The 27,645-nt window shown below is 46.0% G+C and overlaps 12 protein-coding genes and 1 non-coding gene across 13 annotated transcripts; 6 read left to right on the top strand and 7 right to left on the bottom strand.

Moving 5' to 3' along the window:
• Window positions 1-16: 16 nt before the first annotated feature.
• PRE5 (proteasome core particle subunit alpha 6) lies at window positions 17-718 on the top strand (the record flags this gene model as incomplete). The annotated part of the gene is made up of 1 exon (XM_037280984.1): window positions 17-718. One exon carries the CDS (start codon window positions 17-19, stop codon window positions 716-718), a length of 702 nt encoding a protein of 233 aa, XP_037136879.1.
• Window positions 719-917: 199 nt separating this feature from the next.
• On the bottom strand, window positions 918-2,804 carry HG536_0A00200 (uncharacterized protein; the record flags this gene model as incomplete). The annotated part of the gene is made up of 1 exon (XM_037280983.1): window positions 918-2,804. The coding sequence occupies one exon, from the start codon at window positions 2,802-2,804 to the stop codon at window positions 918-920; it is 1,887 nt and encodes a 628-aa protein (XP_037136878.1).
• A 1,055-nt stretch (window positions 2,805-3,859) lies between these two features.
• YCT1 (Yct1p) lies at window positions 3,860-5,446 on the top strand (the record flags this gene model as incomplete). Its single annotated transcript, XM_037280982.1, has 1 exon — window positions 3,860-5,446. The coding sequence occupies one exon, from the start codon at window positions 3,860-3,862 to the stop codon at window positions 5,444-5,446; it is 1,587 nt and encodes a 528-aa protein (XP_037136877.1).
• A 695-nt stretch (window positions 5,447-6,141) lies between these two features.
• HG536_0A00180 (uncharacterized protein) lies at window positions 6,142-6,468 on the bottom strand (the record flags this gene model as incomplete). Its single annotated transcript, XM_037280981.1, has 1 exon — window positions 6,142-6,468. The coding sequence occupies one exon, from the start codon at window positions 6,466-6,468 to the stop codon at window positions 6,142-6,144; it is 327 nt and encodes a 108-aa protein (XP_037136876.1).
• Window positions 6,469-7,997: 1,529 nt separating this feature from the next.
• Window positions 7,998-9,404, top strand: HG536_0A00170 (uncharacterized protein; the record flags this gene model as incomplete). Its single annotated transcript, XM_037280980.1, has 1 exon — window positions 7,998-9,404. The coding sequence occupies one exon, from the start codon at window positions 7,998-8,000 to the stop codon at window positions 9,402-9,404; it is 1,407 nt and encodes a 468-aa protein (XP_037136875.1).
• A 566-nt stretch (window positions 9,405-9,970) lies between these two features.
• Window positions 9,971-11,284, bottom strand: HG536_0A00160 (uncharacterized protein; the record flags this gene model as incomplete). Its single annotated transcript, XM_037280979.1, has 1 exon — window positions 9,971-11,284. The coding sequence occupies one exon, from the start codon at window positions 11,282-11,284 to the stop codon at window positions 9,971-9,973; it is 1,314 nt and encodes a 437-aa protein (XP_037136874.1).
• A 1,186-nt stretch (window positions 11,285-12,470) lies between these two features.
• HG536_0Atrna1V lies at window positions 12,471-12,544 on the bottom strand. The gene has a single exon. It is a non-coding gene; the product is annotated as a tRNA-Val (tRNA).
• Window positions 12,545-15,155: 2,611 nt separating this feature from the next.
• Window positions 15,156-16,184, bottom strand: HG536_0A00150 (uncharacterized protein; the record flags this gene model as incomplete). The annotated part of the gene is made up of 1 exon (XM_037280978.1): window positions 15,156-16,184. The coding sequence occupies one exon, from the start codon at window positions 16,182-16,184 to the stop codon at window positions 15,156-15,158; it is 1,029 nt and encodes a 342-aa protein (XP_037136873.1).
• A 723-nt stretch (window positions 16,185-16,907) lies between these two features.
• On the top strand, window positions 16,908-18,620 carry HG536_0A00140 (uncharacterized protein; the record flags this gene model as incomplete). Its single annotated transcript, XM_037280977.1, has 1 exon — window positions 16,908-18,620. One exon carries the CDS (start codon window positions 16,908-16,910, stop codon window positions 18,618-18,620), a length of 1,713 nt encoding a protein of 570 aa, XP_037136872.1.
• A 44-nt stretch (window positions 18,621-18,664) lies between these two features.
• Window positions 18,665-19,696, bottom strand: HG536_0A00130 (uncharacterized protein; the record flags this gene model as incomplete). Its single annotated transcript, XM_037280976.1, has 1 exon — window positions 18,665-19,696. The coding sequence occupies one exon, from the start codon at window positions 19,694-19,696 to the stop codon at window positions 18,665-18,667; it is 1,032 nt and encodes a 343-aa protein (XP_037136871.1).
• Window positions 19,697-19,963: 267 nt separating this feature from the next.
• HG536_0A00120 (uncharacterized protein) lies at window positions 19,964-21,409 on the bottom strand (the record flags this gene model as incomplete). The annotated part of the gene is made up of 1 exon (XM_037280975.1): window positions 19,964-21,409. One exon carries the CDS (start codon window positions 21,407-21,409, stop codon window positions 19,964-19,966), a length of 1,446 nt encoding a protein of 481 aa, XP_037136870.1.
• A 787-nt stretch (window positions 21,410-22,196) lies between these two features.
• On the top strand, window positions 22,197-23,471 carry HG536_0A00110 (uncharacterized protein; the record flags this gene model as incomplete). Its single annotated transcript, XM_037280974.1, has 1 exon — window positions 22,197-23,471. The coding sequence occupies one exon, from the start codon at window positions 22,197-22,199 to the stop codon at window positions 23,469-23,471; it is 1,275 nt and encodes a 424-aa protein (XP_037136869.1).
• A 1,088-nt stretch (window positions 23,472-24,559) lies between these two features.
• HG536_0A00100 (DEAD/DEAH box helicase) lies at window positions 24,560-26,401 on the top strand (the record flags this gene model as incomplete). Its single annotated transcript, XM_037280973.1, has 1 exon — window positions 24,560-26,401. The coding sequence occupies one exon, from the start codon at window positions 24,560-24,562 to the stop codon at window positions 26,399-26,401; it is 1,842 nt and encodes a 613-aa protein (XP_037136868.1).
• Between the last annotated feature and the right edge of the window lie 1,244 nt (window positions 26,402-27,645).

The raw sequence follows: 27,645 nt of genomic DNA, 5'->3' as shown, positions 1-27,645 counted from the left end.
GATTGCGAGGTTAGAGATGTTCAGAAACAATTACGATGGTGATACGGTCACCTTTTCCCCCACAGGCAGGCTGTTCCAGGTAGAATACGCTTTGGAGGCGATCAAACAGGGGAGCGTCACGGTGGGTCTGAGATCCAAGAGACACGCAGTGCTGGTCGCGCTCAAGCGGAACGCAGACGAGCTTTCGTCGTATCAGAAGAAGATCATCAAGTGCGATGAACATATGGGGTTGTCGCTGGCGGGTTTGGCACCCGATGCGCGTGTACTGAGCAACTATCTGAGACAGCAGTGCAATTATTCTAGCCTGGTGTTCAACAGAAAGCTTTCCGTCGAGAGAGCAGGACATCTTCTCTGTGACAAGGCGCAGAAAAACACGCAATCTTACGGGGGCAGGCCTTACGGGGTGGGCCTGTTGATCATAGGGTATGACAGGAGTGGCGCCCATCTTTTGGAGTTCCAGCCTTCAGGTAATACGTTGGAACTGTATGGTTCTGCGATTGGAGCCCGTTCTCAAGGCGCTAAGACGTATTTGGAGAGAACACTAGACGAGTTTTTGGAGATAGAAGATCCACAGGAGCTGATCAAGCAGGGCGTCGAAGCTTTGAGACAGTCCTTGAAGGACGAGACTCTAACCATCAATAACCTGTCTATCGCCATTGTGGGGGAGAACATGCCTTTCACGCAGTACGATGGTGATGCTGTGTCACCTTACCTATAGTCATGCATCGGATATAGAATGTACGTAACACAGCTACTATACTATTCAAGGTCTAGGATTAAACATGAGAACCGACTACTAGCTTGAATAGATTTGAGGTAGTAACGATTTTACGTTATGATGAACTTAACGGAATGTCTCATGTCGTAGGCCAAAAAAAACTAGGTAGCCGCGCATCTAATTTGTGTGTACCATGGGCTTATTCTCCTTCAGCGGGTCCAGGATGGGCTTCACCATAAGATTTGCATTGATCGAATGCCGAGTGGACCAGACAATGTAAAGTATGTCCAACAATGCTATCCGATTGATCATCTATTTCAAATTTCTCTTTAATGTCTTTCTCCTGATAGACGCCAAGAACGAAATTCAATACGCCCTTCAAAGTGATAACTTTGGTGTTAGAATCTGCCTCTGAGACAGTCAAAGTTAGATAGTCCTCGTACTTTTTAGTTTGAGGATCTTGTCTCACCACCTCCCAGTAACCAATGGAATTAGGGCTTAGAATATTAGTATCCTTGCATTCAGTCGTTTGCAAGTCCCAGGAAAGCACATCCATATTAAAACCCAACGCAGGAACCATTAGTTCTTGACTGTACACTCCATGCCGCTCGACCAAGACACCCAACATTGGTCTATAATAGAAATCTCCACATCCGCAGTTTTCGATATGTTGCTTGGGAAATCCGATCCAAATTTGATCCTCACTGACTCTAGGTAGGATTGCCGGCAAAGGAATGTACTGTGTCCCGCCTCTTATGCCATCAAATTTATTGGCATCGCTCACTTTTAAGGTGTCTGCATCAAAAACTAAGCTACAGATACCGTCGTTTAGAGAGCATTTCAATATTTCAAGTGGACTAAAGCTGTAAATGAAATGGATGAAGCCACGAGACATGACTGATTCACCAGTCTCGTGGTGGAAAAAAGGAGTCCAGTTCTTTTCCATTCCTCTTTGTTCACGCCCGTTCACGCTCAGTTTCACCATTGGTTCAATCTTTCTATGTGGCATATAAGCCACCATTATTCTTCTATCAAGGTCATCGTCATGTATGTTATACAAGACAACAGGTTCTTCTGATTGATCGGTTTTTCTCAAAACAACCTTAGGATCTTCTGGACCTTTCCAATCACCGTCAGTTTTAAATGGAATGTTTAGAATGGTTGGATATTTCATATAATATCTGGAAAGTATACTTTCTCTTCTCCTTTTTGCTTCAAGACTGTTTTTTGTATTTTCAACCATACAGGCGTCATATGCTGCATGGTTCGACTTAAGCGCGCTGCAGTCAGTTATCCCCAATGCATCATCTATCTCCTTTATAACTCTGTCCATATCCTTTCCGAGCGGCACATCTACATAAGGGATCCATTTGTCCTTTAGCTCATTCCAATCTTTATCGAAGGCCTGTGCCCTAACTAAAGAGACGTGCGGCCTGTTTCTAACATGGACCGAAGAATATATTACTCTGGAGTACACCACGTAGCACTGCTCGCTTTCAAGCCAAACAGCCGAACTACCAAACTGGAACCACTTTTTGTGGATGATGTCGGGCACACTCATTTCCTGCTCATCCTCTCCAGTCACTTCCTTTGAAAGGAAACTCGGGTTCGTAATAAGCTCATACCTGAGTGCGGCTAGATCATCTTTTAGAAGCTTCTTGTTAGCCGAATGCTGGATTTTGGAACGATAGGCAAGGTCGGGGCATGTGATTAAATCTTGATATTCCTTAGCGGAAAGCGTGCCCTTAAGGACGCCATCATAATCATGGTTTTTTGCAGTTCTAGCTTTTTTCTCAAGAACTTTTTTCACATCCAGATTAGAAACAAATCCCACGATTTCCTCATCCTCATATTTCTGCTTTATAGTACGTAGATTAACTGGTGAGAGGTCCCAATCTCTTTGGTTCAGCTCCTGTGAAATGTCAACATGCAGAAGATCTGATTTCCGTGGAACAACCTGAGGATTTCGCTGCCATCGCCTCTTGGAAGACCGACCGGACGACAGCCATTCGCTAGGACTTTTCATAAACAGCACAACAGCCACTAGCACAAGCACCAGAAAAAAATTAAAGCGCCTTCTTAACATTGTATCTCAATGACCTCTGGTTGCCCCATAAAAATAACGTACTATATCGACGCGGTAGAACAAGCTACTACTGTCCAATCCCTAGCAGAGGTGTAAAGAAAGATTCAATTTGGTGGTTATTATTTCTTCAGTTTGCCGAGGACAAGCTCATCGCAACTGTGAAAAGTTCATCGGACGCGCTTGGTTTCTCTCAGAGCAAGTGATTTACGCTGATCTGAAAAAAAAAAGAGGGCAAACATTTTGCCCAAATAGCGGTAGATCGTAAGGCAATTGGACCGTCGTAAGAGCAGTAACTTGGTCGTTACACTTGGAAACTCTTCTCTAAGCTGGGCTGGACTACTGACAAGGAAAGAGCTTCTACCGCACTCACCTCCCGGTCCCTATTGCTACGCTTCAATTAATGAACCTTGCGCAGGCTATTAGAAGACATAAGGATATTTTAAGCGACTCGGAGAACCCGTAGCGCTACCTCGGCAATGGATCATCATGCTACGCAGACCTTTTCGTCGGGTCCTGAAAGACATCGAAGCCACGCTGCTAGGATAACAACATACGGCATGCCAGCGCAGATCTCAAGATATGCAGCCTCGAACTGACAGTAAGAGATTGTACGACCGAGTGGCTGTATTCAGATTAAGCTTTAAAGGGATAAGCTGGTGATCCCTACACACTGGGGTTCAAAATTGGGTGCTACAGTGGCCACATTTGACTTCATAATCCAATCATCTCATTTCCGTACACCGTTGATATTCCTGCCTGATAAACTCAAAGTGTGTTTTTTTTTTTTCGAGACAGCAAAAAGCCACAGCTTACCTAGGTAGGCCCACAGAAGACAGCGTAACTTATCAGAAAGACAGCATAACTTATCAAAAGACAGAGCTCCCGTTCTGAGATGCAATTACATTCTCGATGACTAAAAATGCTTGTGTGGATAGGTGCGATCGACATACTCAATGACAGGATAAAGATTTCATATCTCGAATATAAAGTAAGGCTGGAAATTCAGGCCGATAGCTTTTCCTTATGTGGAAATGCATTAATAGCTCAAACCAACAATGGCTTCAACAAGTCCGTCCTCTTCGGAGGTTGATGTAATTCCCATTACTGCGAAGGAGAAAAACTCAGTTAGCACAAGTCGTATCAAAGATGAATACAAGGTTGTTAATTCTAGAGATGCAGACGTTACATTGGAATTTTTGGAAGAGCACGATTCCCAGGTTGCCCCGATCACTGAGGAGCAGGAACGTAGGTTGAGACGGAAAGTGGCATTTATCGTCGTGGGGCTAACTTTTCTAGTTAACATTACCATGTATTCTGATAAGGCAACGTTATCCTATGCCTCTATATTTGGTCTATGGGAAGACACTGGTCTTACACAGAGCAGCTACAGCAACGCTAACACACTCTTCTATGTCGGTTATATCATTGGACAGGCAAACCTGATTTTTGTGCAAAAGTTCCCGATAGGAAGAGTTGTTCTGGCTATGTGTGCAATCTGGACAATCATCATTTTTCTGCACTGTGTTGCATATAATGAACAGGGCGTAATTGCGCTAAGATTTTTCCTAGGTTTCGTAGAATCTGTTGCTTTGCCATCTTTGAATATGACGATGAACCAGTTCTTAACTCCAGATGAGAAAAACTCGTACGGCCCCATCTGGTATATCTCGTCTATTGGCGTTACCATTCCTGTAGGTTTCATCGCCTACGGGATTTTGCACGCCAAGTCCAGCGTGCCCATTTGGAAACTTTTCTTCATCATCATAGGTGGTTGCACGTTCCTGCTAACAATATTGGTGGCACTCATTTATCCGAACAATCCAACGGATGCCAAGTTCTTGACCACGGAAGAGAAAGTTTGGGTCATCAGAAGGGTACAGCAAAGCAGCAAATCTTCGATTGAGCAGAAGGTGATCAAAAAATATCAAGTCATCGAAGCTTTCAGAGATCCTATAACATGGCTTTTCGGCCTTTTCTTCCTTTTCCAACAATTGGCAAATAATCTGGCTTATCAGCAGAACTTGCTATTCGAGGGTATTGGCAACATTTCTAATCTGTCCTCGACTTTAGTCTCAGTTGCAGCAGGCGGATTTGCATCTGTTTGTGCGGTTATTGCGACGGTTTTCCTGCTATACAAAAGAAACTACACAGCATTTTCGGTAGTCTTTTGGAGTGTTCCATCATTCGCCGCTTCGATTGCGCTGGTGACCATAGATTGGGATAAGAAAATCGCACTGCTAGCAATGCTATGTCTAGCTTGTCCACTCTTTGGCATCCCCTGGATTCTGATGTTTAGCTGGAACACAACAAGCTGTGGTGGTTATACGAAGAGATTGACCAGAAACGCCGTCGTTATGTTCTGGTACAGTGTGGCTAATATTATTTCGCCTCAAATCTGGAGAAGTAAGGACGCCCCTCGTTATGTTCCTGCCTGGATTGTGCAAATTGTATTATCATTTTTCCTTGCTCCGTTGATTGCCCTAGTAATCTGGTATTTACTTCGCAGAAGAAATGACGAAAGGCTGGCGCACGCTAGCGAAGCACAGGGAATGGTGGAAATAGATGGCCAAGCCATAGAGACCAACATTGCTATGTTGGACCTCACTGACCTGGAAAACAAGGCGTTTATCTATCCGCTATAAGGATAGTGTAATCCCCTCAAAGGGACTTTATATACATTCTTGAATAATTATATTCTTGAATAACTGTTAATAATAATATATAATTTCAGAAAAACTGAAAGACTAGCGAGAATGCCCTGCGTACTCTCGTGGGGAACGGTTGTTGATTGCTAAACTGACCAGATACACACTTTCAAATCTGAGATACAACACTCCTGTAAAGTAAAAAACTTGATTATAACGTAGCTGAAGCTTATTATTATATGATCTGGCGCATCGTTATAAACTCTTTGAGACGAAAGCCTTTTGTGGCTAAAAAAATACCAAAGGCACCAGTTTCAGATAATTAACCTGTAATCGCTGGGTATACTAAACACCAAATGAGCGGGGTTTTCAACATCTTGTTAACAGAACTGAACTTATGGCAAGCCTCATAAAAGAGTACAGAGAAGCGCCTTGCTGTCGAAGTTCACGTTTCTTACCTAGGACGGCTAGCAATATGTTCTGGTATCTGCGAAGACGCCCTGACGCTCCGTGTCTTATGTGGACTAAAAAGGTCTATCATAACATCAATGCGTATGTTAGGCAGAACCATGATGCACGACAAACTTGGCAACTGCAAACGGACGGCCTCAGTGAAAACGGCTCGGCTCCAAAGTTTATATGAATTCCAGCTATCGAACCATTTTTCAAGGCTGATTTCAAGGTTCTAACATTCACATGCCGAATAATCGATGAATGTAATCCAGGGAGTATCTCATCGTGTTGATATTCATATTTCCGTGGTTCCTTTCTGGCGACGGTAGTGCTAGGTACTTTGATGATAACCAGTAGTATGGTCCTTTCTTTAGTATTCTAGCAACCGGTGTTCCGTTCTTATTCTCAATGTATTGCTTACGAAAGTTGGGAAAGTATCCCTTTTGAGCTAACTCATCAATGCTGAGATCATTCAATTCCGCATCTGGCGACGATAGGGCGTTCACAGTACAAGGTCGGCTGTTGAGGAAGTGTAGTAAAATCTTCCCTTTAGAATCTACTTTCATATAGTTTCCTTGAGCATCCTGTAATATGCACTTCGGATTATAAGATTTGTTGTGCAGCTATTCCTCCTGCTTCGATACCGAAGTAGATGCGCCGGAGTCTATCAACAGATATATTGCATATGCCATGGCTCTTTTAGACTCACTCGTCCGTCAGTTGTGGAAGCCTAAGATGGTGGTTGGAATCGTGATCCTCACAATCTTCATCTGCTTCCTCGTCACTTATTGAGTTTGATGTGTCCATGTAATTTACAGTTTTCTTCTGCCAAGTTTTTTAGCTCGTGTCTTCTTGAAACCAGTTTCTGTCTTTTTTCTTGGGTATCCTGTAGATTTCTCGACCGTGACACTCTTGTCTATGATCCTCTTGTCACAATACTTTTGCGACATGGTCTGTTTTATGACATGTGGAGCATTTCATTGAGCGTGGAGTTGGATTTTCCCTCGAACCCTTTCCAGACGTTTCCTGAGCGATATAAATAGATTGGATCGCGGCAATAATTGTTGTGTCAATCTTGCCCGCTTTCACGAGAGAACGGATTTTGGCATATTCGCCTTTTAATCCGCCAGTCAAGAAGCGATTCTTGGATTCAGGAAAGTTCACGTCGGTGACGGATTCAAAACGGCTAAGCGCTCCTTCAATTTTCGCAAGATACACTGAAGGATCGATTCGCCCTCATATGAGTACTTTGTGAACCAAGATGTCGCAGCATCTTCTTGCTCGTTCCTGCGCTTGAAAGCCACCATGATCATGTCAATGACGGAAATTCCTTCGTCTAGCCCTTGCTTAAACCATACAGGATAATTATCCTTGGGTACCTTCCTCGTGAAGAAGCTTTCTATCCATCTAGTCTCGTAGTTGGAGGGTTTTCTTAATGAGCAATCATATGCTTAATAGGCCTTAAAGTTCAAGCTACTGCTAGTTATCTCGTACGAAATGAAGCTGATAATTGCGGCATAACCAAGAGCAGCTCAAGATTCTCTCACTCATCTCTTGCAAGCTGCGGCATGGTACTTGTTCTTGCGGTGAGCTCTCACATATAGCAGAGCGTCATCTTACGCATCTGCGTGTATCGGTGTATCGGTAACAGCACGCTAGTGAAAAAGAACCCTTTTGATAACTTGATGTGCAAAAGAAAAAAATGATGGCATTTAGCAGGCAGTACGGGTAGTTGTGGCTGAGCCCATGAGCGCAATTATATATAAAGAAAACTCGTACATCTTCAAGAAAATGATGTCAGAAAGGCTCTAGGTGGGTCATGTGGGGAGAGGAAATTCTGTACGTAACGTAGTTACCGTCTCGGTGGTTTAAAACTAATCTTTACCCATAAATTACTGAAAAACAAATCCAATGATTTACTGGGTTTCGCTCTTTTTCACGTTGTCGCAACGCCGTTTCGGGACTTAATAATTATTTCACCTTTCATATTTGAGAGGCACTCTAACCGCTTTGCGAATTCACATTTTATCAGGTAAAAGAAGGGTATTGTGAAGGTTTGAATCAGCAATTCGCCAAATTCAGAAGAGCGTCAGAAATGATCTCTAGTCGCAGATACCCAACGATCACAGTGTTAGAGGGCCGTTTTACCATTATTGACGGCTTTCTGGTGAGCCTTTCTTCTCCGAGGGTTGACCAGCTCGCCATAGGCCAGGCCCTTTCTCATGAAACAAAGGAGAAGGTCCGACGTTTGGTGAGCTTGTACAAACCCGACATGCTCCTGAAGATGGAGCGCATGAGTTCGAATTTCTACATCACGGGACACAGCTTACTTTTTGAGCTTGCTAAGGACAAGGTGTACGTCAATTTTGTGAGAACTAAAGGGAAATATTACTGCCGGAAAACCGATCCTAAAAGCGCAACTCACGTTGCCCTGGAGATAAGAGTGGCAAGGAGGAGAGGTCCACGACGCCCAAGATATGTTGTATACGAGATGCCATTGGAGCAGAGCCCTGCTTTTGCGGCGGTAATCCAGCAGCAGTCCAAGGACTTGGCTAGAATAGATAGCCCGAAAATGAAGGGTGCTTTTGGGCTAAGCGCTACAGGAAATGATACGGCGAAACCAGACATCAAGCTTCTCAGTGAGAAAGAGCTTTTGCAATGCGTAAGGAACCCTGTCAGCCCCAGAATAATCGAGCAGGTGCCTGGCATGTCGCAAGAAACAAGAAGGCAGACATCTGATCGCTTTCGGAACATCTTATTGAAATTCTGCGAGCGTCAAAGCATGCATAAGCTCGAGAAAATGAAAAAAGTGCTCCTTGAGTTTCCCGACCGATCCGATGAAATAAGTGAATTGTATAGGGATGGCGCGAGGCAGATTGTCAAAAATCTTACACTGGCAAGCGAAAGGATATTTCCGGCATTCCTGGATCGAATTGTTGATGGCGACGCTGGGAGCGAGAAAATATCGGACCGCTTCGTGATCGTCGATCGACTTCTTATTGACTTACGATCCAGAATGGTAATAAACCCAGAAGGTGCCAATTTTTTAAACACCGCCACAGTCGAAGAGAAGGCACGTCTATCGAAGCACAGACTGATGAGTTGGGCAGCAGTGGAATCTGCGAAGGAGCCCATGGTAATCCGCACTCAACGATTGTTCGATGTCATCGATCATACGCTGAAGGAATTTCGCGCAGGCGCAAAAAATTCTTCAAAGGAGACATCCGCTGACGGGCTACCAAATCCCTTTGTTTGGCGGCAGATCATGTTGCATTTCGAGAACTTGGGCAGTAAGTGTGTCATTATGGAAAGTGTGAGAGAAACGGCGGGGAGCACTCCGGAAGGTAAGTTTTTGGAGTCTTCGAAGCTGCCGCCTGGAACGGATGGCTCTATATCGTTTGTTGATCTGGCGGAGCGTTTCAAACGCTTTTGTAGCTACGAAGAACAGCTAGCCCTTTATGTGGAAACTGTTGGATTATTAGTGGGAAGAAAGTTCATGTAGCTCAAACTAAGGATCAACAAAATGGTTTCTTTCAGTAAACCGAGAGAGCTGCAGTAGACTGACATACCTGGTACCCGGTCCACCATCATGCAGTGAGGACGAAGATGATCATTGAAACGAGAAAACCCAAGGAAAAAAAAAAAAAGAAACCGGCGACAGTAACATGGAAATAAAAACCCATGGATAATAATGGTAGGTTGTGGAATAATAATAAGCCTAATTCAAAATTTGTTATTAGATCTGTGATCCAGAAGGGAGGACGGAAAACAGGCGCAGTTAGAAAGCTATCCTGATGATTTTCCTCTCTTGAACCGAATGTGTCTCGCGTCTTTCCACTCATTTTAATAGCCCGAGTGCTCAATACTCCACTATTTCTCTTGACACAAGTAAATTAGTAGCAGATCTGATTCAACAGGCAATTGATCTCCCCTCGTTGTAATATGGTCTGAACCGCTGAGAGATGTATCATTCTCTACCACGCAACCCTTTTGAAGCTTTCCTCTTCTGACGGCGAAAAGGCTCCAAAAGAAGGATAGGAGGGGCGAGCGAGTGGATCTGCGCGCAGGTTAAACATAAAGATCTTGTACTTCCAGATGCTGCTTGGTGCCAACCATACACCGCAGCTTCGAGTGCAATGAGCTGGAATCGAAGCCGAGGGAACTCATGTTCTTGGCGCTGGCATGCACAGACGCCAAAGCGGTGGATGAGACGTCGCAACGACTCGGGTCGCCTCGAAGAGGCGAACCGGTTGCTTGGTTATGCTGGGAAATGAATGAGCCGTACTTCTCAACCGATAAAGAAGGATCCAATGCCATCTCACAAGGATCTTCTTTCTGTCCAATGGTTATAGGACATAGAGATTTTGTATCCCTCTTCGGTGATCTGCAACCACCGGTTCTGGTAACTCCGGATACTTTCAGTCTCTTCGAAGGGTGCGCGGTAGCACGGCGTTCCTTCTTTTCCGAGCCAAGCTTGATCCGATCACACATGTTACCCTGCATCTTTACCGTACACCTCTGCTTGCGGACTCTCTTAGTATCACTCTTCATGCTCTTGGGCCTGAAGCATCTGTCGTGATGTGTCTTGAAGGGATTGCGGTCTGGGACGTTTGCTGGATCTTGTTGTTGCCCGAGCTGTCGATTTGTAGCTGGCTCGACACTACTTGTCACCGGGCGGTTTTGTTGGCGAGAAGGAAGTTGATGGTTTACGCCATCTTGATAAGAGGACAACGAAGAGTAGGCATAGGTGGAACCGACCGGATCGGCGGCAAGGGGAACACCTGGAGCAGCAGGGGCATCAGCGGCAGTATCCGCAGCAGAAGCACGTGCGGAGCTTAGAATACCTTCCAATTTCGATGACAGCGAAGATGCTGTAAAAAAGCGCATCCGATTTAACATATTCTGATACACGAGCTTATTCTCCAGTTGCCGACTTATTTTATTGACTTTATGGTAACGATACTCAGGATAAATGTTTAGATGCCAGTGCTCTTCTAATTGTGAAAGAAGCTCAAAGTATAGCTGAAATATTCCATCATTCTTCCCCCATAGTTGTGAAGTGATTGCAGATACGTGAGTCAGTGAAGAAATATCGCATCTCTTGAGACACCTCAGCACTACACTATGGACTAGTGTACGCATGATGATGAAACAGTTGCGTGGCCTTCCTATAGCGTGTGTCGAAGAACCCGCCTTGGTGCTTGCTTCATCTGAGAGGCTAAACTCAGCCAGTTTGCTGGTTTCGCATACTCTTTGGCCCACAAACTTATATTTAATCGAGTTCGCTTGTTTCTTATCTTCCGTCCTGAGAAATAAAAAGTCCTTCGAACCGTTATCGACGTCGCTGGTCTTTGGCAATGTGCATTCAACTGCCGAAACCATCTTGCAATTTCACGCTCATCATTGCCTTGACCGAACGGCGTATTTTCGTTTACCTCTGCGTATTTAAATGAATGATGGCGTTGTATTTTGAGGCATCACAGGATACCGCGTCTCTGCTTCTCAGACCGACTAGACCGCCCTGTTTCAAGCGCGTGGGGAAAAAAGGGACCTGTTATCAAGATTAGTAGAGGCGCGCGAAGAATATCTGAGGATGCTATACAGAGAGGATGTTTTTTGTACGTGTATGGTGGCTGTATCATAGCTGTATTGCGTACCGAGACAGACGCACTTGTATGTGTTTGGTTTTTCTTGATCAAGTGAACATAACTATGTGAGTGCTTTTGTTCGGGACCCCCATATTTCTGGGGTGTGAGCGGACTTTTGGAAGCATCTTGGGAACGTTTTTGTGTATGGTGTGTGCTTGCGTTACCCTCCCATGTTTTTTCTGCCTCTGCATACCATACCAGTTCCACTGCCAAAGGTGTATAGTTGGCAAACAGCGTATTGCGATGTTGTGTAAATATACGTATATAGTGACATTTATTTCTTGCTTGTTCCTGAGCTCACAGACCTCAGTTTCGCCATGCCCCAGCTGTCCAACTGGACTCTTTCTCGCAGCAGTTTAATTTTGTCAAGCCGAAGTGTGGGTTTGTGGAGTGGGTGGATCAAAGATATGAGCGGGAGAGTTAATTAAAAGATTTTGTAGATTTGTATTTGCATTGATGATGTCTTGTTGGGAGGGGGAAAGTAATGCTTGGAAGTAGAGTTGAGAAGCTTGGGCGAGGAGTGGGGACGGGTTGCGCTGTAGCAATGTTGTGACTTGATGTGTCAGCCGGATGACGGCGGCGGTCGGCGGCTTTGAGCAAGTGGTGGTATTTTTGGCCAGGTGGTAGACAAATCAATTTATGAAAAGTGAGCACTGTGTATTACGTCGGCGGCTAAATTTGATCAGTCTAACTTTGGCTGCTTTTCATGTCAGAGTTTGGATTCGAGTATTTCAGTCCGTCAGTCTCCGTTGCCGACATGGGAGGTTGTATGTGGTTCTTACGACAAGGTGACAATGGTGGCTGGCACTTTGTGTAGTGTCATGTAAATAGTGGACACCAACCGACGGCCGTGGTGTACTGTAAACAAAGAAGCAAGCTTGTCGGGGTGTACGGGCAAACGTAAACAAAAAATATAAAAATGATTTCGCCCAGGATCGAACTGGGGACGTTCTGCGTGTTAAGCAGATGCCATAACCAACTAGACCACGAAACCATAGAGATGTTGGAATTTTTAAGCATTTTAAGTAGATACTACCCGGGGGGAGCTATCATGCGAATCGACCACAGGAGAATATTGCTTTTCTATCACTATTTTTTGAATCCGCATTACAGGACCAGATTGATTAGAGCTGTATAAAACATTCATCTAATTTTTGGTAATTTGCTTTTTGATGTTTAGGATGATTGCCATCACTTTTGAAGCATTGCAAAGTTGATCGTGCGTGTAACGCCTGTTTTCGAAACTAGCCTTAAAATGGATCGCATGCTGAGAAGCTTTGCCGCTAGTTACCAGCGGTTTATTGGTTATAAATATCTTTCGGAACGATTGTTGACGGTTTGTAAAGATGTGTTTACACCAGATGGAACGGCTGTTTATTATATTTTTCAAAAACAACGCGAAGATTGACGCGCCGCAAAGCTTCAACTGTAAACAAAACAAAGAAAAATACCAACATTCGTCGCGCACGACCATAAATCTCCTGATCTAGAAAAGATCGAAAATAAGGGGGTCAAATTACAAGACCAAAACATCAACAAACAGCAAACAACATAGGCTACAGGAGAGGAAAGCCTACCGTGCATGGGAGAGGGACTGTCTAATTTGCAAAGGCTCCTCTGCATAGGAATGAAATACTCAAAACTATGAACGTATTCAATAGTGTTTGAAGTCAACTTGGAAGATAATGACGAAAGGCAGAGTAAGATATTTGTGGAAGCAGAAAGGACCATTTGTATTGATACAGAACAACCGGCGAGTGATAGATATAGAGGTTCATCTTATGAGTACTGTTACGCTCGAACTGGTGAACCTCTCCTTCAAAGAAAACGCTACGATCAGCCAAGGAAAATACTAGCTGCTCGCTTTACATGCCTATATTGTGAGAGTGGACATCCGTGCCATCGATGACCAATGGGGATCTCAATAGAGCACATGCAGCTTGAGGTTCATTGCACTAGAAGACTGGAAACAGCAATGATTCAGCAGCCTAGATGGAGCCGTAATCTATATCTGCTGGCCGCGAGACTTACCAGTCAGAAACAGTCAGCGGTTTGCTTTATTCGATGCTATTGAATATATGCGAGAAGCAGCATACTTCAGAAACTCATAGTATGACTCAATCATTGTGGCTAATGTTTCGTTTCTTTCCGTCGAGTTGGGCGTCAAATTTCAGCGTGCACCGCATCTTTAGACCAATGTCATGGCGTATCCCGTCTTCTCAAGACTGGTAGTGGCGGCGCGCTAACTGCCTGTGGATGGGTTCTTTGCAGTACACTGTGCATTGGATAACAGTCACGGAGTCGCTGTCTCTTCGCCACTAGTTGCTCGATACTTGGACGACCATTGAGGTGTTTAGTGAACATTCCGTTACTGATTTGCAAAGTGTCAAGGTCTGCTTGGCCTTCACTTTGTGTAGTCTAATAGCCTACCGCCGCAACGACGCTGCAACAGGGTCATGATTGCGGCGTGTTCCCATTGCGCGCACGATTTAAGCATTGTGCTTCTATGGTGATAATTACTTGTGCGACCGGCACGCCTTCAGTATTAATGTGCAGATGCGTCATCTCCACGTCCATCGTCAGGCCATATTAACAGTGCTTTGCCAGTTATTAGACTCGCTACTCTTTCGGATCCCTAGCACTTGAATTTGCTAATGCTCGCCGTTTCCGTTCTTTTGGCGGGGAGCGGGTGAGTCACATTAATTTACAATAGGTTTCCGATTTCTAAAGAGGATTGGCTTGATTGCAAAATTTGACCATATTCTTGTCTGCCTGTTATGCCTGGCTTTTCGGTTACAGGTACTCTTTGCCGGTACTTAACTTCTTATTTGGATGGTGGCTGCATCATATCTAGATCCGCAGATATCGTATGTTTATCAGGACCGAAAGAAAGCGCTACTGAGATCGGTCGTTATCAGCGAACCGCCAAAGAAAGATCAATAGCAGTTATTTGCGCTATTGCACCGAATGCGGTTCACTTTCCGCATTTGTTAGCGTCTTTAAGGCATAGCGGTGAGACATGCAGTTTATCACACGGCTTGTAGTTCCCATATGCAAAGACAGCGAACCGTTCAGCGTAGGAACATTGTCTCTGAAGTGGTGTGTCTGTTTACCCAGGCGGAGTAAGTGACTCACATTGACGAGGAGCGGACGCTTCTTGAAGTCGATTCCTGACTGAGCAGATTGCTAATACTGATAATAGATTATCGGCGCGATTGTTCAACACTGATGATAAGCGTGGCTGTCAAACTAAACGGAAAGCCGTCCGAATAGGAAACGAGATTGAGTACCAGCCGATTACAAATCAACCTCGACCAAACGTAACATAATTTGGGTACTTATGTCCACTTATGCGAAGGATGGGGGGGAGATCCACAACGGAATTATCCAACTTAACGTAGTTAGCTTTACACATGATCTTGACGTGTGTGCTCAAAGGTAATATTGTACCATCAGATAACCATTAAGCATTACTTTCATACAAGCCTGTGCTTTCCATATCGAACCGGCGGCCAATGTTGCGATCGGAGGTACGCTAAATGCGCCCTCACTTGTCATTACAGAATACATTCTATGAAACGTTAAACGAAAGACCCGAATCACACTCAAGTTTGGAAGCGGTATTGGGTCTTGGATGTGTATAATTCACCTTTTTTCAAAAGAACGCAATCTCTCCACTCATCTCTATTGATTGCGTTAACGTACCTGCCCTGTTCAACGCAAAAACCAGCTCGGGGCTGGAAATTGTCGAACAGATTATCGCCTGTATAGAAAACAAAAGTAGGTTCCGTAGTTGACACCTCCAAAGATATCTTTGATTCCGGATGATATGCCTTCAAGATGGGTACCAATTTGTTCACGCTGACCGAATCGGTCGACTTCAAGTCCTGGTTTGCATTGACGATAAAACTGGTATCAAATTTTGGTCCACCATCTCCAAGAACGGTGGGGCTGGGGGACACAAACGTAGCAACTTCCTTTTCTATAATTTTTCCGGTCGGAATCAGAGCTCCTTCACTAACTTCCAACGCCCTGTTGGAGCAAAGCCGAATTGCTGTACCGCTGATGGAAGCCTCGCTTTTTGCCTTGTTCAGATTGAAATACGTATGGTTGGTCATATTGATAGGAGTGGCTTCTCCACTAACCAAATGTGCTTGATACTCAAAGTCCAAGGTCATCACCGCAGCGTCCAAAATGTATTTCACGGTAACCTGTAAATCCCCTGGAAACTCGTTGCACCTCGTGTGATCATCCAGCAATGATAGTTCGAGAGTGTAGACATTGGTAGACAAGCGCTTCGGTTGGCCCTCGAATGTCTTGAGATGAAAAGAGCTTATACTGCTATGGTTTGCATTACCGCAGTTGTTGACAGCCAGTTTGTGTGGGCCATCTGGCAGAGTGTAAACGCCTTTGTAAATACGGTTCGCGTAGCGCCCGACGGTAGCCCCGATATAGTTACCTCTATCAGAGACGTAGTCATTAGCGGTGGGGTAGCCTAAAACTACAGACTGGTCATTGACCTTTAGGTCGACTAACGTGGCACCGAGTCTGGCGATCGTAGCTTCGAACTTACCGGGCTCACCGATCGAGATGAATCCGTTTTCGTCGCTGTGGTTTGTTTCGGCAGATGACATTGTCTATGTTCTTGTCGTCGTTTCTCTCTATGTTTGACTACTTTGTGATATTTTATACTTTTGCAAGGAGTAAGGCAACCAAGTCTCCTGACGCTTCGTTGCTAGCTTAAGCATTCGATTCGGAATAGTTAACCCGCGATAGAGCAAACGTGGGGCTTGCAGATAGAAACGGAGTAGACCCACTTTTTTCGAAAAAGTCCTGCTTACTAACAAGTTGTCCGGCTGCTTCTGAAGAGCCAAGGCAGGGGGAAAGACGGGATGGACATGAATGAAAGGGGCGGCTGCAACATAGCCAGTGGCGTTACACCCAGCTAGTCGAGAATGGCATAACGAGATGTTCCACTGCCCCGCGCCCGGCTGCCCCGCGTCTGGCTGCCCCGCGTCTGGCTGCCCCGCGTCCAACTGGAAAAATTTCTGCGGGGCATCTCGAGGGGGACGGAAAAATTTCTGCTGGGCATGTCGAGCGACGGAATAATTCTTGCCCCGCACTTCCTGCGAGTTTTCTCAGCATTTGCCCCCCCTCGTCGTCGGAAAATTTTCAGGAGCAGTGCAGATGTTCGTCGTGGAAAAATGTACATTTGAGTCCGTCTTCGATTCGATGCCAAGACATCTGGTTGATGCAAAGCGTCAGCTATATAAAGCGGCTGTTTTGATCATGGTTCCACTCCAGTGTTGTTGAATCGGAGGCAATTGTCTATACAACATAAAAAGACAGCATTCAGTATGCCACCTAGTCCCCAATATCCGTTCCTAAGAAGTGAGGATAAATCTTCGAGCACTTCTCACATTGAGCTTGGAGAAGTGCCTGCTAAAGAGGTGTATGAGGATCCATCAAATAAAAAACTGGACCTCGAGGAAGATGCAGGCGGTAAGGTGTCCGAATTTCTGGACACGAATTTGAACTTGGGCCAAGAGATTAGAGCCCTGGACGACTTGGGCAATTCCCACAAGCGTGAACGTTCGTTTTGGGGAAAACTGGCGGCTTTGGAGTTTGAAGTTCATTTTGAAAACAAAAACCACATGGTGATAATGCTGGGTGCTTTTGCAGCATTTGCTGGTATTCTCTCTGGTATCGATCAGTCCATCATTTCTGGTGCCTCTATTGGCATGAACAAGATGCTGCATTTGTCAACTCACCAAGCTTCATTAGTGTCTTCGCTGATGCCTTTGGGTGCCGTCGCCGGATCTATTCTCCTGACTCCACTGAGCGAGTATTTTGGTCGTAAGAAGGCTTTGGTTATATCGTGTGTGTTTTACACCATTGGGGCTATCATTTGTGCTGCTGCAACGAATCATCACGAAATGTACGCGGGCAGATTCCTGGTTGGAGTTGGAGTTGGTATTGAAGGTGGTGGTATTGGTGTCTACATCTCCGAGTCTGTTCCATCGTCTGTGAGAGGTAGCCTGGTTTCTTTGTATCAGTTTAATATTGCATTGGGAGAACTGTTCGGCTACATAATCGGTGTGATCTTTTTCGACGTGAAGGGTGGTTGGAGATACATGGTGGGCTCCTCTCTGGTCTTTTCTACAATTTTGTTTGTTGGTCTTTTGTTTCTACCGGAATCTCCCCGTTGGTTGATGCACAAGGACCGTGTCGGTGAGTCCTGGAATGTCTGGAAGAGATTGAGAGACGTGAACGTTGAGGCCAATAAAGTTGAATTTTTAGAGTTGAGACAGGCGGCCGACCAAGACAGACAGCTGCGTAGCAGCGAAACCCATTTCCAATCGTTGTTCAACCTGGTATGCGTTCCTCGTAACCGTCGTGCTCTGGTTCATTCGAGTATCATGATTGCTTTGGGTCAGTTGACGGGTATCAATGCCATCATGTATTACATGTCGACACTAATGCGTCAGATAGGTTTCTCTGAGAAGAGAGCGGTAGCAATGTCTATGGTGGGCGGTGCTGCTCTGCTGATTGGTACGATTCCTGCCATCTTGTGGATGGATAAATTCGGAAGACGTACATGGTCAATGACAATTGTCTTGTTTTCGATCGGTTTGGTGTTGGTGGGTGTCGGATATCTGTATCAGGATTCAAACTTGATCGCAGCAGAGGGTGTATATCTGACGGGTCAGATTATTTACAACATGGCATTCGGTTCCTATGCGGCATTGACATGGGTGCTGCCTTCCGAGTCTTTTTCGTTGGGTACTAGGTCTGTGGGTATGACTGTTTGTTCAGCTCTGCTGTATCTGTTCGCCTTTACTGTGACATACAATTTCGAAAGAATGCAAAGTGCGTTCACGTACACAGGTTTGACTTTGGGCTTTTACGGTGGCATTGCGATCGCCATTGGTATTCCATACCAGTTGTTGTTCATGCCAGAAACAAAGAACAGAACGCTGGAAGAGATTGATGATATTTTCGAGAAGCCTGTCAGGCAAATAGTCAGAGAGAACATTGCTTACCTAAGAAAGGGTAAGCTAACTTATTAGAGAAGATGTAATGATTTTTAGATAAACGGATACAGGACTATCTTTTACTCAAACACTGGGTATATAACTTCAGTGTAATTGCCCTTACCAGCTTGCGACGCCTCTTTGAGTTTTGGATTGAGCACAAAGGCTGGGCTTCTGTAGCCAATGTGACCACAGAAAGGTAGGCTGGTGTGCAAGCCAAGTATCTTGAGAGCCTTGAATGACATGTTCTCAAAGAAAGCGGGCTCCATGTCCGCATGGTAATTTTCCTCTTGTCTCAAGTAGGTCTTGCTCATGAAAAAGAACGCTCCGATTCTATCTGCGTCACTGTGATTAGAACTTGCTGCATGGTATGTGCTGCCAAGCATAAACGTCCCGTCGCCTTCTTCCAGCTCCAGGTAGAGTTCGCGCTGAGGGTCGAATTCGTATGGTCCATCAAGAGGGCCCCACAAGTGAGATCCAATGATAGCCCTGGTGGCTCCGTTTGTCTTGTTCATAGGTGTCAAAGCAACAGCAAGGCCAACCTGGACGTCATCGCCGTAGTGGTACTTTTCGCGGCGAGGATGTGCATTGTGCAGCGCCATGTCTTCACGATGATACATCTGGTCGCCGGCACCGGCGCCAACCCTGTAAATGATGCTCGAGTACAGTTGCACATCCGTCTCTGAACGTCTCAACTTGCCGTCGCCGATCCAGAAGACATTCGACTCTGACATGAAATGGTAAGAGACCTTGTAGAATGTGTCATCGAGGGCTATCTTGTCCATGCAAGTTGGGGACGCCAAAGCCGCTCTGGTGACGACAGTAGTTTCTTTTGGGAACGGAGAACCATTCCATTCTTGGTGGCGGAAATAATGTGGCTCCAGCTCTTTCTTGATGTGCTCACAAGTTTCTGGCTCTAGGTAATGCTTCACAACACAAAGTCCGTAAAGTTCCAGCTTTTCAACAATTGCTTTGAAGTCGGACTTGTCTTTGACGACAAGGTCTGAGTACTTGGGGGAGGTACCAGCATTGATGGTATGCTTTGGGATCCGGGCAAATTTCTTGCCGTCCTTTTCAAAGGTGTCAAATAAATGTAGGTTCTTGGTGGACATTCTGCCTGGTGAGTGAGAGAAATTATCATGGCATGCTATGGTTTCAAACAAGGCCTTTTATACCAATTGGAAACGGTCCAAGCATCGTTGTGGGCTATTTAAATTGTTGGGCGATGACTCTGAGTCATTAGCGGGACGACTCAGGCCACATAACTCAACGGTTGCGATGAGCGCGTTTATCTCTTGGTTACGAGATTCAACTATGTAGGTTTATCCAAAGTGAGTCTGAACGCAGGCCCGAGCGCGTCGCAGAGTGAATACAAAGAATCAAGCTTGATACTTTTTTTCCAAGCAAACGTTGAGTACCTCTTTTATGGCCTTTGTCACTACCTTCAACTCCTCTCTTGATATTGTGAATGGGGGTATGACATAGCAGATGTTTTTGAAAGGCCGGAGATAAACGTTGCGCAGAATACATTGCTCTTGAAACCAAGGAACATTGATCGGGTCTTGGAGTTGCACGACTCCGACGGCCCCTGCAACTCTTACATGGTCGACGACGCTCTTCATGAGACGCTCATCGCGTGTGATATCCAGATACAACTCTTGAAACAATTGCTTCTCGATCGCCATGACTTGGATCTTCCATTCTCCCCTCAGCAAGATATCGAGGGATTTGCTTGCTACGCTGCACGCTAATGGATTCGCCATGAACGTCGGCCCATGCATAAAATAGCCCCGAGTCGGACCGTCAGACATAGAAACGCCGGCGGCAATCTCGGCGGTGGTCACGACCGCGCTGAAGCTCAAGGATCCTCCAGTCAGACCCTTTCCGACGCAGAGTATGTCTGGGAAGACGTCAACTTGGTCCTCCGGTGGAACATTTGAGAGCCTTTGGTACTCGCGGCAGTGTTTGAACGCAAAAATCTCTCCGGTACGACCAAACCCGGTGGCGACCTCGTCCATGATGAAAGGGATCCCATATTTGTTGCAGGCCTTTCTCGCCTCAATCAAGAATTGAGGATGATAGAGTCTGACGCCGCCGGCTCCTTGAAGAAGCGGCTCCAAGATGACAGCGCATATACTGTCATGATGTTCATCAATTGCCTTTTGGAACTCGGCAAAGTCTTGGGGGTGCCATTTGGCGGACTCTTTGAAAAGTTCTGGATTCTCGAGACATATGTTGGACGTTGGCAGCGTGTGTAGGAGGGTAGGTGCCTTGACGAAAATGTTTTGTGGCAGGTGCTCTTTGAAGAACGTGCGCATCGGGTTGCTTGGGTCTCCGACGCTCATCGCGCCAAAAGTGTCACCGTGATAGCCATTCCTTATGGTGAGGAACTTGGACTTTTTCGAGCCTTTGCAGTAGTTGTACTGAATGGCCAGCTTCATTGCCACTTCGACAGCGACGGAGCCTGTGTCGGCGAAGAATATCGAGTGGAGTCGAGGATGGTCAATAACGCGCAAGAGCTTCTTACCCAGCTCGACCGCTGGTTTGTGCGTCAATCCGCCAAACATGACGTGGGACATTTGGTCAATCTGTTGCTTCATGGCATCCTTGAGTTCTTGGTTATCGTAACCGTGGATCACGCACCACCAGGAGGACATTGCCTCTACGACTTTTTGGTGGTCTCTGGTATCCAGAGTAATCTGGCAGCCCTCTGCGGAGCGCACGGGGTACACAGGGAACGGGTTACTGAGGGTGGAAAACGGATGCCATAGGTGTTCTTTATCCCACTCAAGGAGCTCTTGTACTTGTGGAGAATAGGGGGACATGTTGGAGAGTTGGTCTCGAGAATTGGAAGGCCCTGCGGGACGTACGCTTTATGTAGCAACATCACCCCTGCCCCAGTGCAGTTGTTGGATCCACTTGTTGGGTGCTTCTTTGAGCATCGATTGGATATTACCACGAAGGTCATGAAACCATGAGTAACCGGACGAGTCACCAATGACTGTGTCTGAGTCATGAGTCATGCTCGTAATGACTCTCAAACGATTCTTCTGCGCTGTCCCGCGGCGAGCTTCGCGTTCCCTTGGCGACAAATGAAAGGCTTCTTTTTTTGGTGAAAATCAAAGGATTTGGCGGTGACATATCCTGCCCATCCTTTATGTATAGAACTTACCGCATTATACGGCGAAACACGGGAGATAAAACAGATGGTATTGGGCACGATTACTTATGTATGGAAAGTGGTCAGGAACCCATATTCAGGTAAGTTTATCCATAAAGTCATCAATTTGCAAGCCATTTCAAAACTATGCAAGACTGATTTAAAGTCCTACCTACTAGGCACATCAGTCAGCCCCCAAAAAGATTCGGTTGGTAAAGAACCAGAAACCCGACTTCTTCAAAATGTGATGGGTCCTCGAACGACGAAATCAAAGATGTTCCCAATCACCTTTCCACATAATGTGAAAAAATACGTACGGTTCATGCCACCAGAGGACATGTAATCCCCGAGAGGATTAACATTGTAACTTACACTTTACTTAAGCTGACTTTGCTATTCTCAGGGAGTTTGACGGCAAAAGAGGCTTTTTCACAAAGATTGCTCAGGAAGTCATGACTCGCTGTTATGATCTTGCTTCCTTGACTCCTAAACGTTGTGCCATGAGGAGTTGCTTCAACAGCTTTGTTTATAAGGAATCTTTGATAAAGAAATTCCGGCGCGACACAATCAAGCAGTACAGTGTCAGAATAGCGCCAATTTTGTTTTTACTGCTACGTGTTAACCGTTTATCTATTTTTGCTGCCTATAAGAAACCTAGGGGCTCGGCGGGCTACACTGAGATCGATACTGGCAAGCTTCAGACGGCATTTGCCGATAAGGAGAGTAGGGACATTGATGTGACTTACTTGTCTCAAGTGTGCGTTGATATGATGAAAGGAAAAGACACGCTTGGCCATGTCCTTGAAACCTTGGTTATGTGCTGTGCGATAAAGTTTGGTTCGTCTGTGCCTAGCAGGTTTATTCCCGATGATTCAGACAACGAAGAAGACGAAGATGAGGATGACGAAACACATAAGGTCGGAACTCCTGCTGCGGGCAACGACGACATGAAGGGAATCAGGAATCCCAAATCAGCAAGGGGTATCAGAAAAACCTTGGACAGTTTGAAAGCGTTCCTGACATTCGCCTGCATGTGCTCTGCTGCAGATGATGATCTTTTCGATGACGAATCTGGTACTCCAATGTGGAAATGGATCACGACAGTTTACCATAAAACAGTTGAGGAGGAGGAGAACCTTAATCGCTACCAGATATCCCTGGTGCCCTCAGCGCAAGGAATTATGATTCTGGGTAAGCTGTTTGATCGCAGTTACATTCGTGATTTTTACTTTGAGTGCCATTCTGTCTTTAGGGAGAATTTCGAAAAATTGGACAAACTGTTCTTCATGCCCACTGTGGATCAAATTGCAGGAGCCATCTTGAGGAATCGCGATGTCTCCTTCAGAGAAGCAAAAAGGGGCACAGACAAGTTTTGGGATGGAGGATCACTGTTGCATCTGATTCCCGTAGAATATCGTCAAGTCTTGATGCCTAAATTCAGGAGGGAGAAACATGGAAGACTATCAGAAGCAGTCAACAAACAGGTTGCCCATGCTGTCGATGAAATCGCATGTACCTTGATGTGGATGGTGTACTTTGCAGCTGGATTCCCGTACCGTTTCCCAGAGTTGCAGCTCCTTGCCTTCAGCGGCCCTCAAAGAAATGTCTACGTTGAGGACGTTTCCAGACGCGTGCAGCTCTTTTGCGATTACAACAAAACCGGCGCAACAGCTCCGATCCTAAAGACTACTTCCCCCCCACTTGTTCTATTTCATTGTCGTTCTTAGACAGATGCAAATAAACGCTCTGGGTAAAGATTATGGTGCTTTCCGTGTCGATAACTGGATGGATATACAGGATGTAGTCCTTCGAAAGGACGTCACCCGACAAGCTGTTTCGCGCACTGCCCTTCAAACGTATCTGTTTCTCGATACAACATCGGGCGATTTTGTAAAATATTCTGCCTTTCGCAGATACCTGTTTAAGTTTCCTCAAGGTGACAGAGAAAAGCTCACCTTTAGGGAGCTGCGCCAGGCAATGTCGGCTGTCTCGAAAAATTATGTTGGTGGCGAGATACCCACCGATCTCATGGAGTCCATGGTGAACGAACTCATGGCCAATCACTCGGCCAGGACGGGACTGACGGTCTACGGGGTGGATGATTTTTCTCTCTCTCATGTAAGCGGCACGACTGCCACCGTCTTGCAGGAACGTGCCTCAGAGAGATGGATAGCTTGGCTCGGACTCGAAAAGGTCTTACCTTGGGAAAGCTCTGGAGGCGCAGATGGGAAGAGTAAGGGTGATGTTAACGACGATCCAGTTGAAAATGTTGAGGGGGATGCCGGCAAAACAGTTGAAAATGTCGAGGGCGATGCCGACGAAACAGTGGTTGAAAATGTTGAAAACGACAGGGTGTTAAATTATTCCTGGCCTGTCAAAGAGAGACCTAGGGAGATCCGCGATTCGGACGACCTGTTTGTTGCGGGCCGGAGTCTATTTGGCCCCGACTTTCAGTTCCGTGATTCGAAGCAACAGTCGCTCTGCATGGACATCTACATGTCCCAAAGAGCCTCTCTGATTGTCCAGGCGGCTCCTGGGTACGGAAAAACCGAACTGTTTCAACTGCCGCTAGCAGCGCTAGCTTCTAAGACCACTTGCAAATACGTCTCGTTCGTGTTTGTGCCCTACACTGTTCTTTTGACTGCTTGCATAGCTCGGTTGCAGAAAAGCAACTGTCTGCAGGTGTCAAACATTAGAAAATTCATAGAGCTGGGGCACGACGGTGTGATTATGTGGTGATCTGGATTCCTACCGGTTTGGGGAAAGGATTTGTGGATGGGGCAACACGGTGGGGAGTAGTTTGAGGAGAAAAGATATGAAGCTCGGATATATCATTATTGATGAGTTTCACAACTTGCTGAGCGAAACGTACCGCTCCAGCCGCTTCAAGAGAATGCGGAATCTGAACTTTGACGCCTTTGAAAAGACCCTGTTTTTCAGTGCCACTGCTCCTCCAGACATTGCGGAGGGGGCGTTACATCAGATCGGCTTCAAAGGGCTGGAAAGAGCTCCGACAAGTGTGGAGCAGGTTACCGACCAAGTAAAGATTACTCCAAAGCAACCTTGTGCTAACCTTGTCGCTGAGATGCCCCTGGGACATATTCACAAAGAGTTCAAAAGCTCTGACGACCCCAAACTGGAGGCTGTAAAGATGCTGCGAGGGCTGTTTAAACGTCGGCCAAACTCGAAGGCCATCGTCGTTGTCAATGAGATCAGCCTCGTGGAGGCGTTGGCAAGCGAATGGGCGCCTCTATTCAACCTTGTGTGGGTACATGGAAACTTGTCCTCTGAGCAGAAGGCTGCGCGGGCGCGGTCCTTCATGAACGACGGCAGCAAAGAACTGCTGATCGGGACGAAGCTGGTAACGGAGGGCATCAGTATTGCGAGCCTAAAGATGGTGATCATCATCAATTTCAGTCCCAATATATTGGAATTCATCCAGATGATTGGGCGGCTGAGAGAGTCAGGACTGTGTTTTCTTCTGAGAGGCGAAGGCAGATATCCAAGTTATAATGATCCTTTGCTGCCGGCAGTGAAAGAAGCCTGTCTAGCTGCTCAGATACGAAAGTTCTATAACCTTGAATTGGTCCCTGGTTCAAATCCGCACAGTGGGTGCTGTGAAGCATTTGAAACTTTGCCTGTAGCTACCCAACATCTGCAGGGAGATGTAGATATAATGGCGGACGTGGTAGGGACAGACGGGTACGTGAGCCGCACCTCTGGCGGTTTGACTTCAGCCAACAACAACCTCCCATTCCGCACTGCTGATGCGAAGAGATTCAAAAGTAATTATCACGGATGGGAGGGCTTTAGCGAAATCTTTTATTTTCTGGGATTCAGGGGATACGCTCTGAGCAACCTATTTCTCTACGGTATTGACATCCATTTTTGCCCTTGGGGAGTTTTCACGGCCTATGGAAAATGCAAAGATTGCGGTGCCTGTCTGTGTCCTCGACCAGACGGAACAGCAGAGACACAAGGAAAGTCATATCGCCGCATTGCTATAGAGGTTCTCGCTGTCCGGAGAATGCTGCTGGATGATGAACAATTTGAAGAACATCTGAAGGAGATAGAGCCCTACTACAAGGACCCATTCCCATATCTCACTGAGTTCCATAAAGAGGTGACATTGGAAATGCCAATAGTGTGGTATCTGAATCTGCTGAGCTCGAAGAAACCAATAAGAGCTCTTGAATCAGAGAGGGGCGTCCGTCTCAGTGGTGTCTTTTCGAAAACCGCCAGAGAAATTTACGAGACATACCGTTGCTTATGGCACAGATTGAGCGAACAACAAATAAATGTAGCGCAGTTGTTTTTCAACTTTGAATGGACTGCTCTACGGCAGATCTGGGAACATAAAGATCACACAGAAGAATTGGTCGAATGTCCTGAAATTGAACAGATATTTGGCCGCATCCGTTCGCAAAGCAGCGGTAGGTTTCAAGGCGCAGGTTACCTGAAAGAACAGTTTGGAGAACAGCATTTAAAGCGCAAACGGGGCTACAGATGTAGCACGTCGTCGTTTCCAGATTGGAAATTGTACCTCCTCATGCAAATAGGTCTGTTCTACAACGCTTCTCTTATGAAGCAAGTGAAGCTGCTTGTGGAACAGACCTATTTGCATGAGGAGGTACAATTTCCAATCTGGAAAAAGTGAAGCTGCTTGTGGAACAGCTTGATGAAATACGGCTGTTTCCACACTGGTTGGCACTCCAAAGGTGCGTTGAGTTTTCCCTTGTACATGTTGCAATCTCTAGAAATGGCGGATATTCCAGAGCTGGCACCGTTCCGGGGCGCTTTTACCTAGGCAGTGTACATAGTCCAACTCACCTGAACGGCCGAATGAGGGTCCCTATTGCTTGATGAATGCCATGGCCCAATGCTTATCGAGGCAGGTTAGATTCTAACCCAAGGGCCGAGAAGACCCAAGAGATAGCGCCAAGAGGGCCTAGGGGACTGTCTGGGCTTTGCGCTGTTACTCTGGGTGGGAGAAAAACACCTGTGCTTTTATATGGAGGCGAGGAGACGAAAAATTTTATGGCGAAAAATTTTATGCGCGACGCGACGACGAGGATGCGAAAACAAATGGCGCAGTTGTAAACGACAGTCAATCAGATTTCGCAAGAGAGGGGCACTTTGCAGTACTGCGCTTGGCACTTGAGCAGGTCGGTACGCTTAAGAATCATACAAAGGAAACCACTAGGGGCGCTTGGCACTTTAAGAGTCAGGACACTTGGCACTTTGAGAGTTTAAGAACTACTACTGCAGGGCCATTCGCAAGGTACCATGCAAGAACATGCGAAATCACCACTTCCCTTGGGCTGAGCCATTCGCAAGGTACCATGCAAGAGTAGGGAAATCACCACTCCAGGGCGTATATCCAAGGCACGAGGTTAGGCAGCATTGTAATCCGCAAACTTCAAGACTCATAAGGCGCACTGATAAGACTACTTCACTTGGGCTGTCTACAATTCGCACACTTGAGGAAAAAAAGCCACCACACTGTGATAAGACCACTTCACTTGACCTGAACCATCTAATCCTCAAGATATCCATATCCAAGAATCAAAGAGCATCATACAAGAGCGTGGGAAACCACCACTGCAGGGAGTACTGCACTTGGGCTAAGCTGTCTACAACCGCAAACTTCAAGAATCATAATAGCATAGGAAATCACCACACAATGATGAGACCACTGCACTTGGGCTCAGCTGTTTACCATCCTCAAGATACCATGCAAGAGACATATCCACGGCACAATGATAAGGCCTCTTCACGTTGGACATAGCGGTCTACCATTCGCAACATACCCAATCCAAGAATCATACAGAGCATACACGAGAATAACCATGGCACAATGTTAAGAGAACTGCTCCTGGGCTGAGCTGTCTACCATCCGCA

This window comes from Torulaspora globosa, chromosome 1 (genome assembly GCF_014133895.1).
Source record: "Torulaspora globosa chromosome 1, complete sequence".
NCBI classification, from domain to species: Eukaryota; Fungi; Ascomycota; class Saccharomycetes; order Saccharomycetales; family Saccharomycetaceae; genus Torulaspora; species Torulaspora globosa.
Note: the sequence above shows the minus strand (reverse complement) of the source record. Positions and strands in the feature narration are given on the sequence as shown.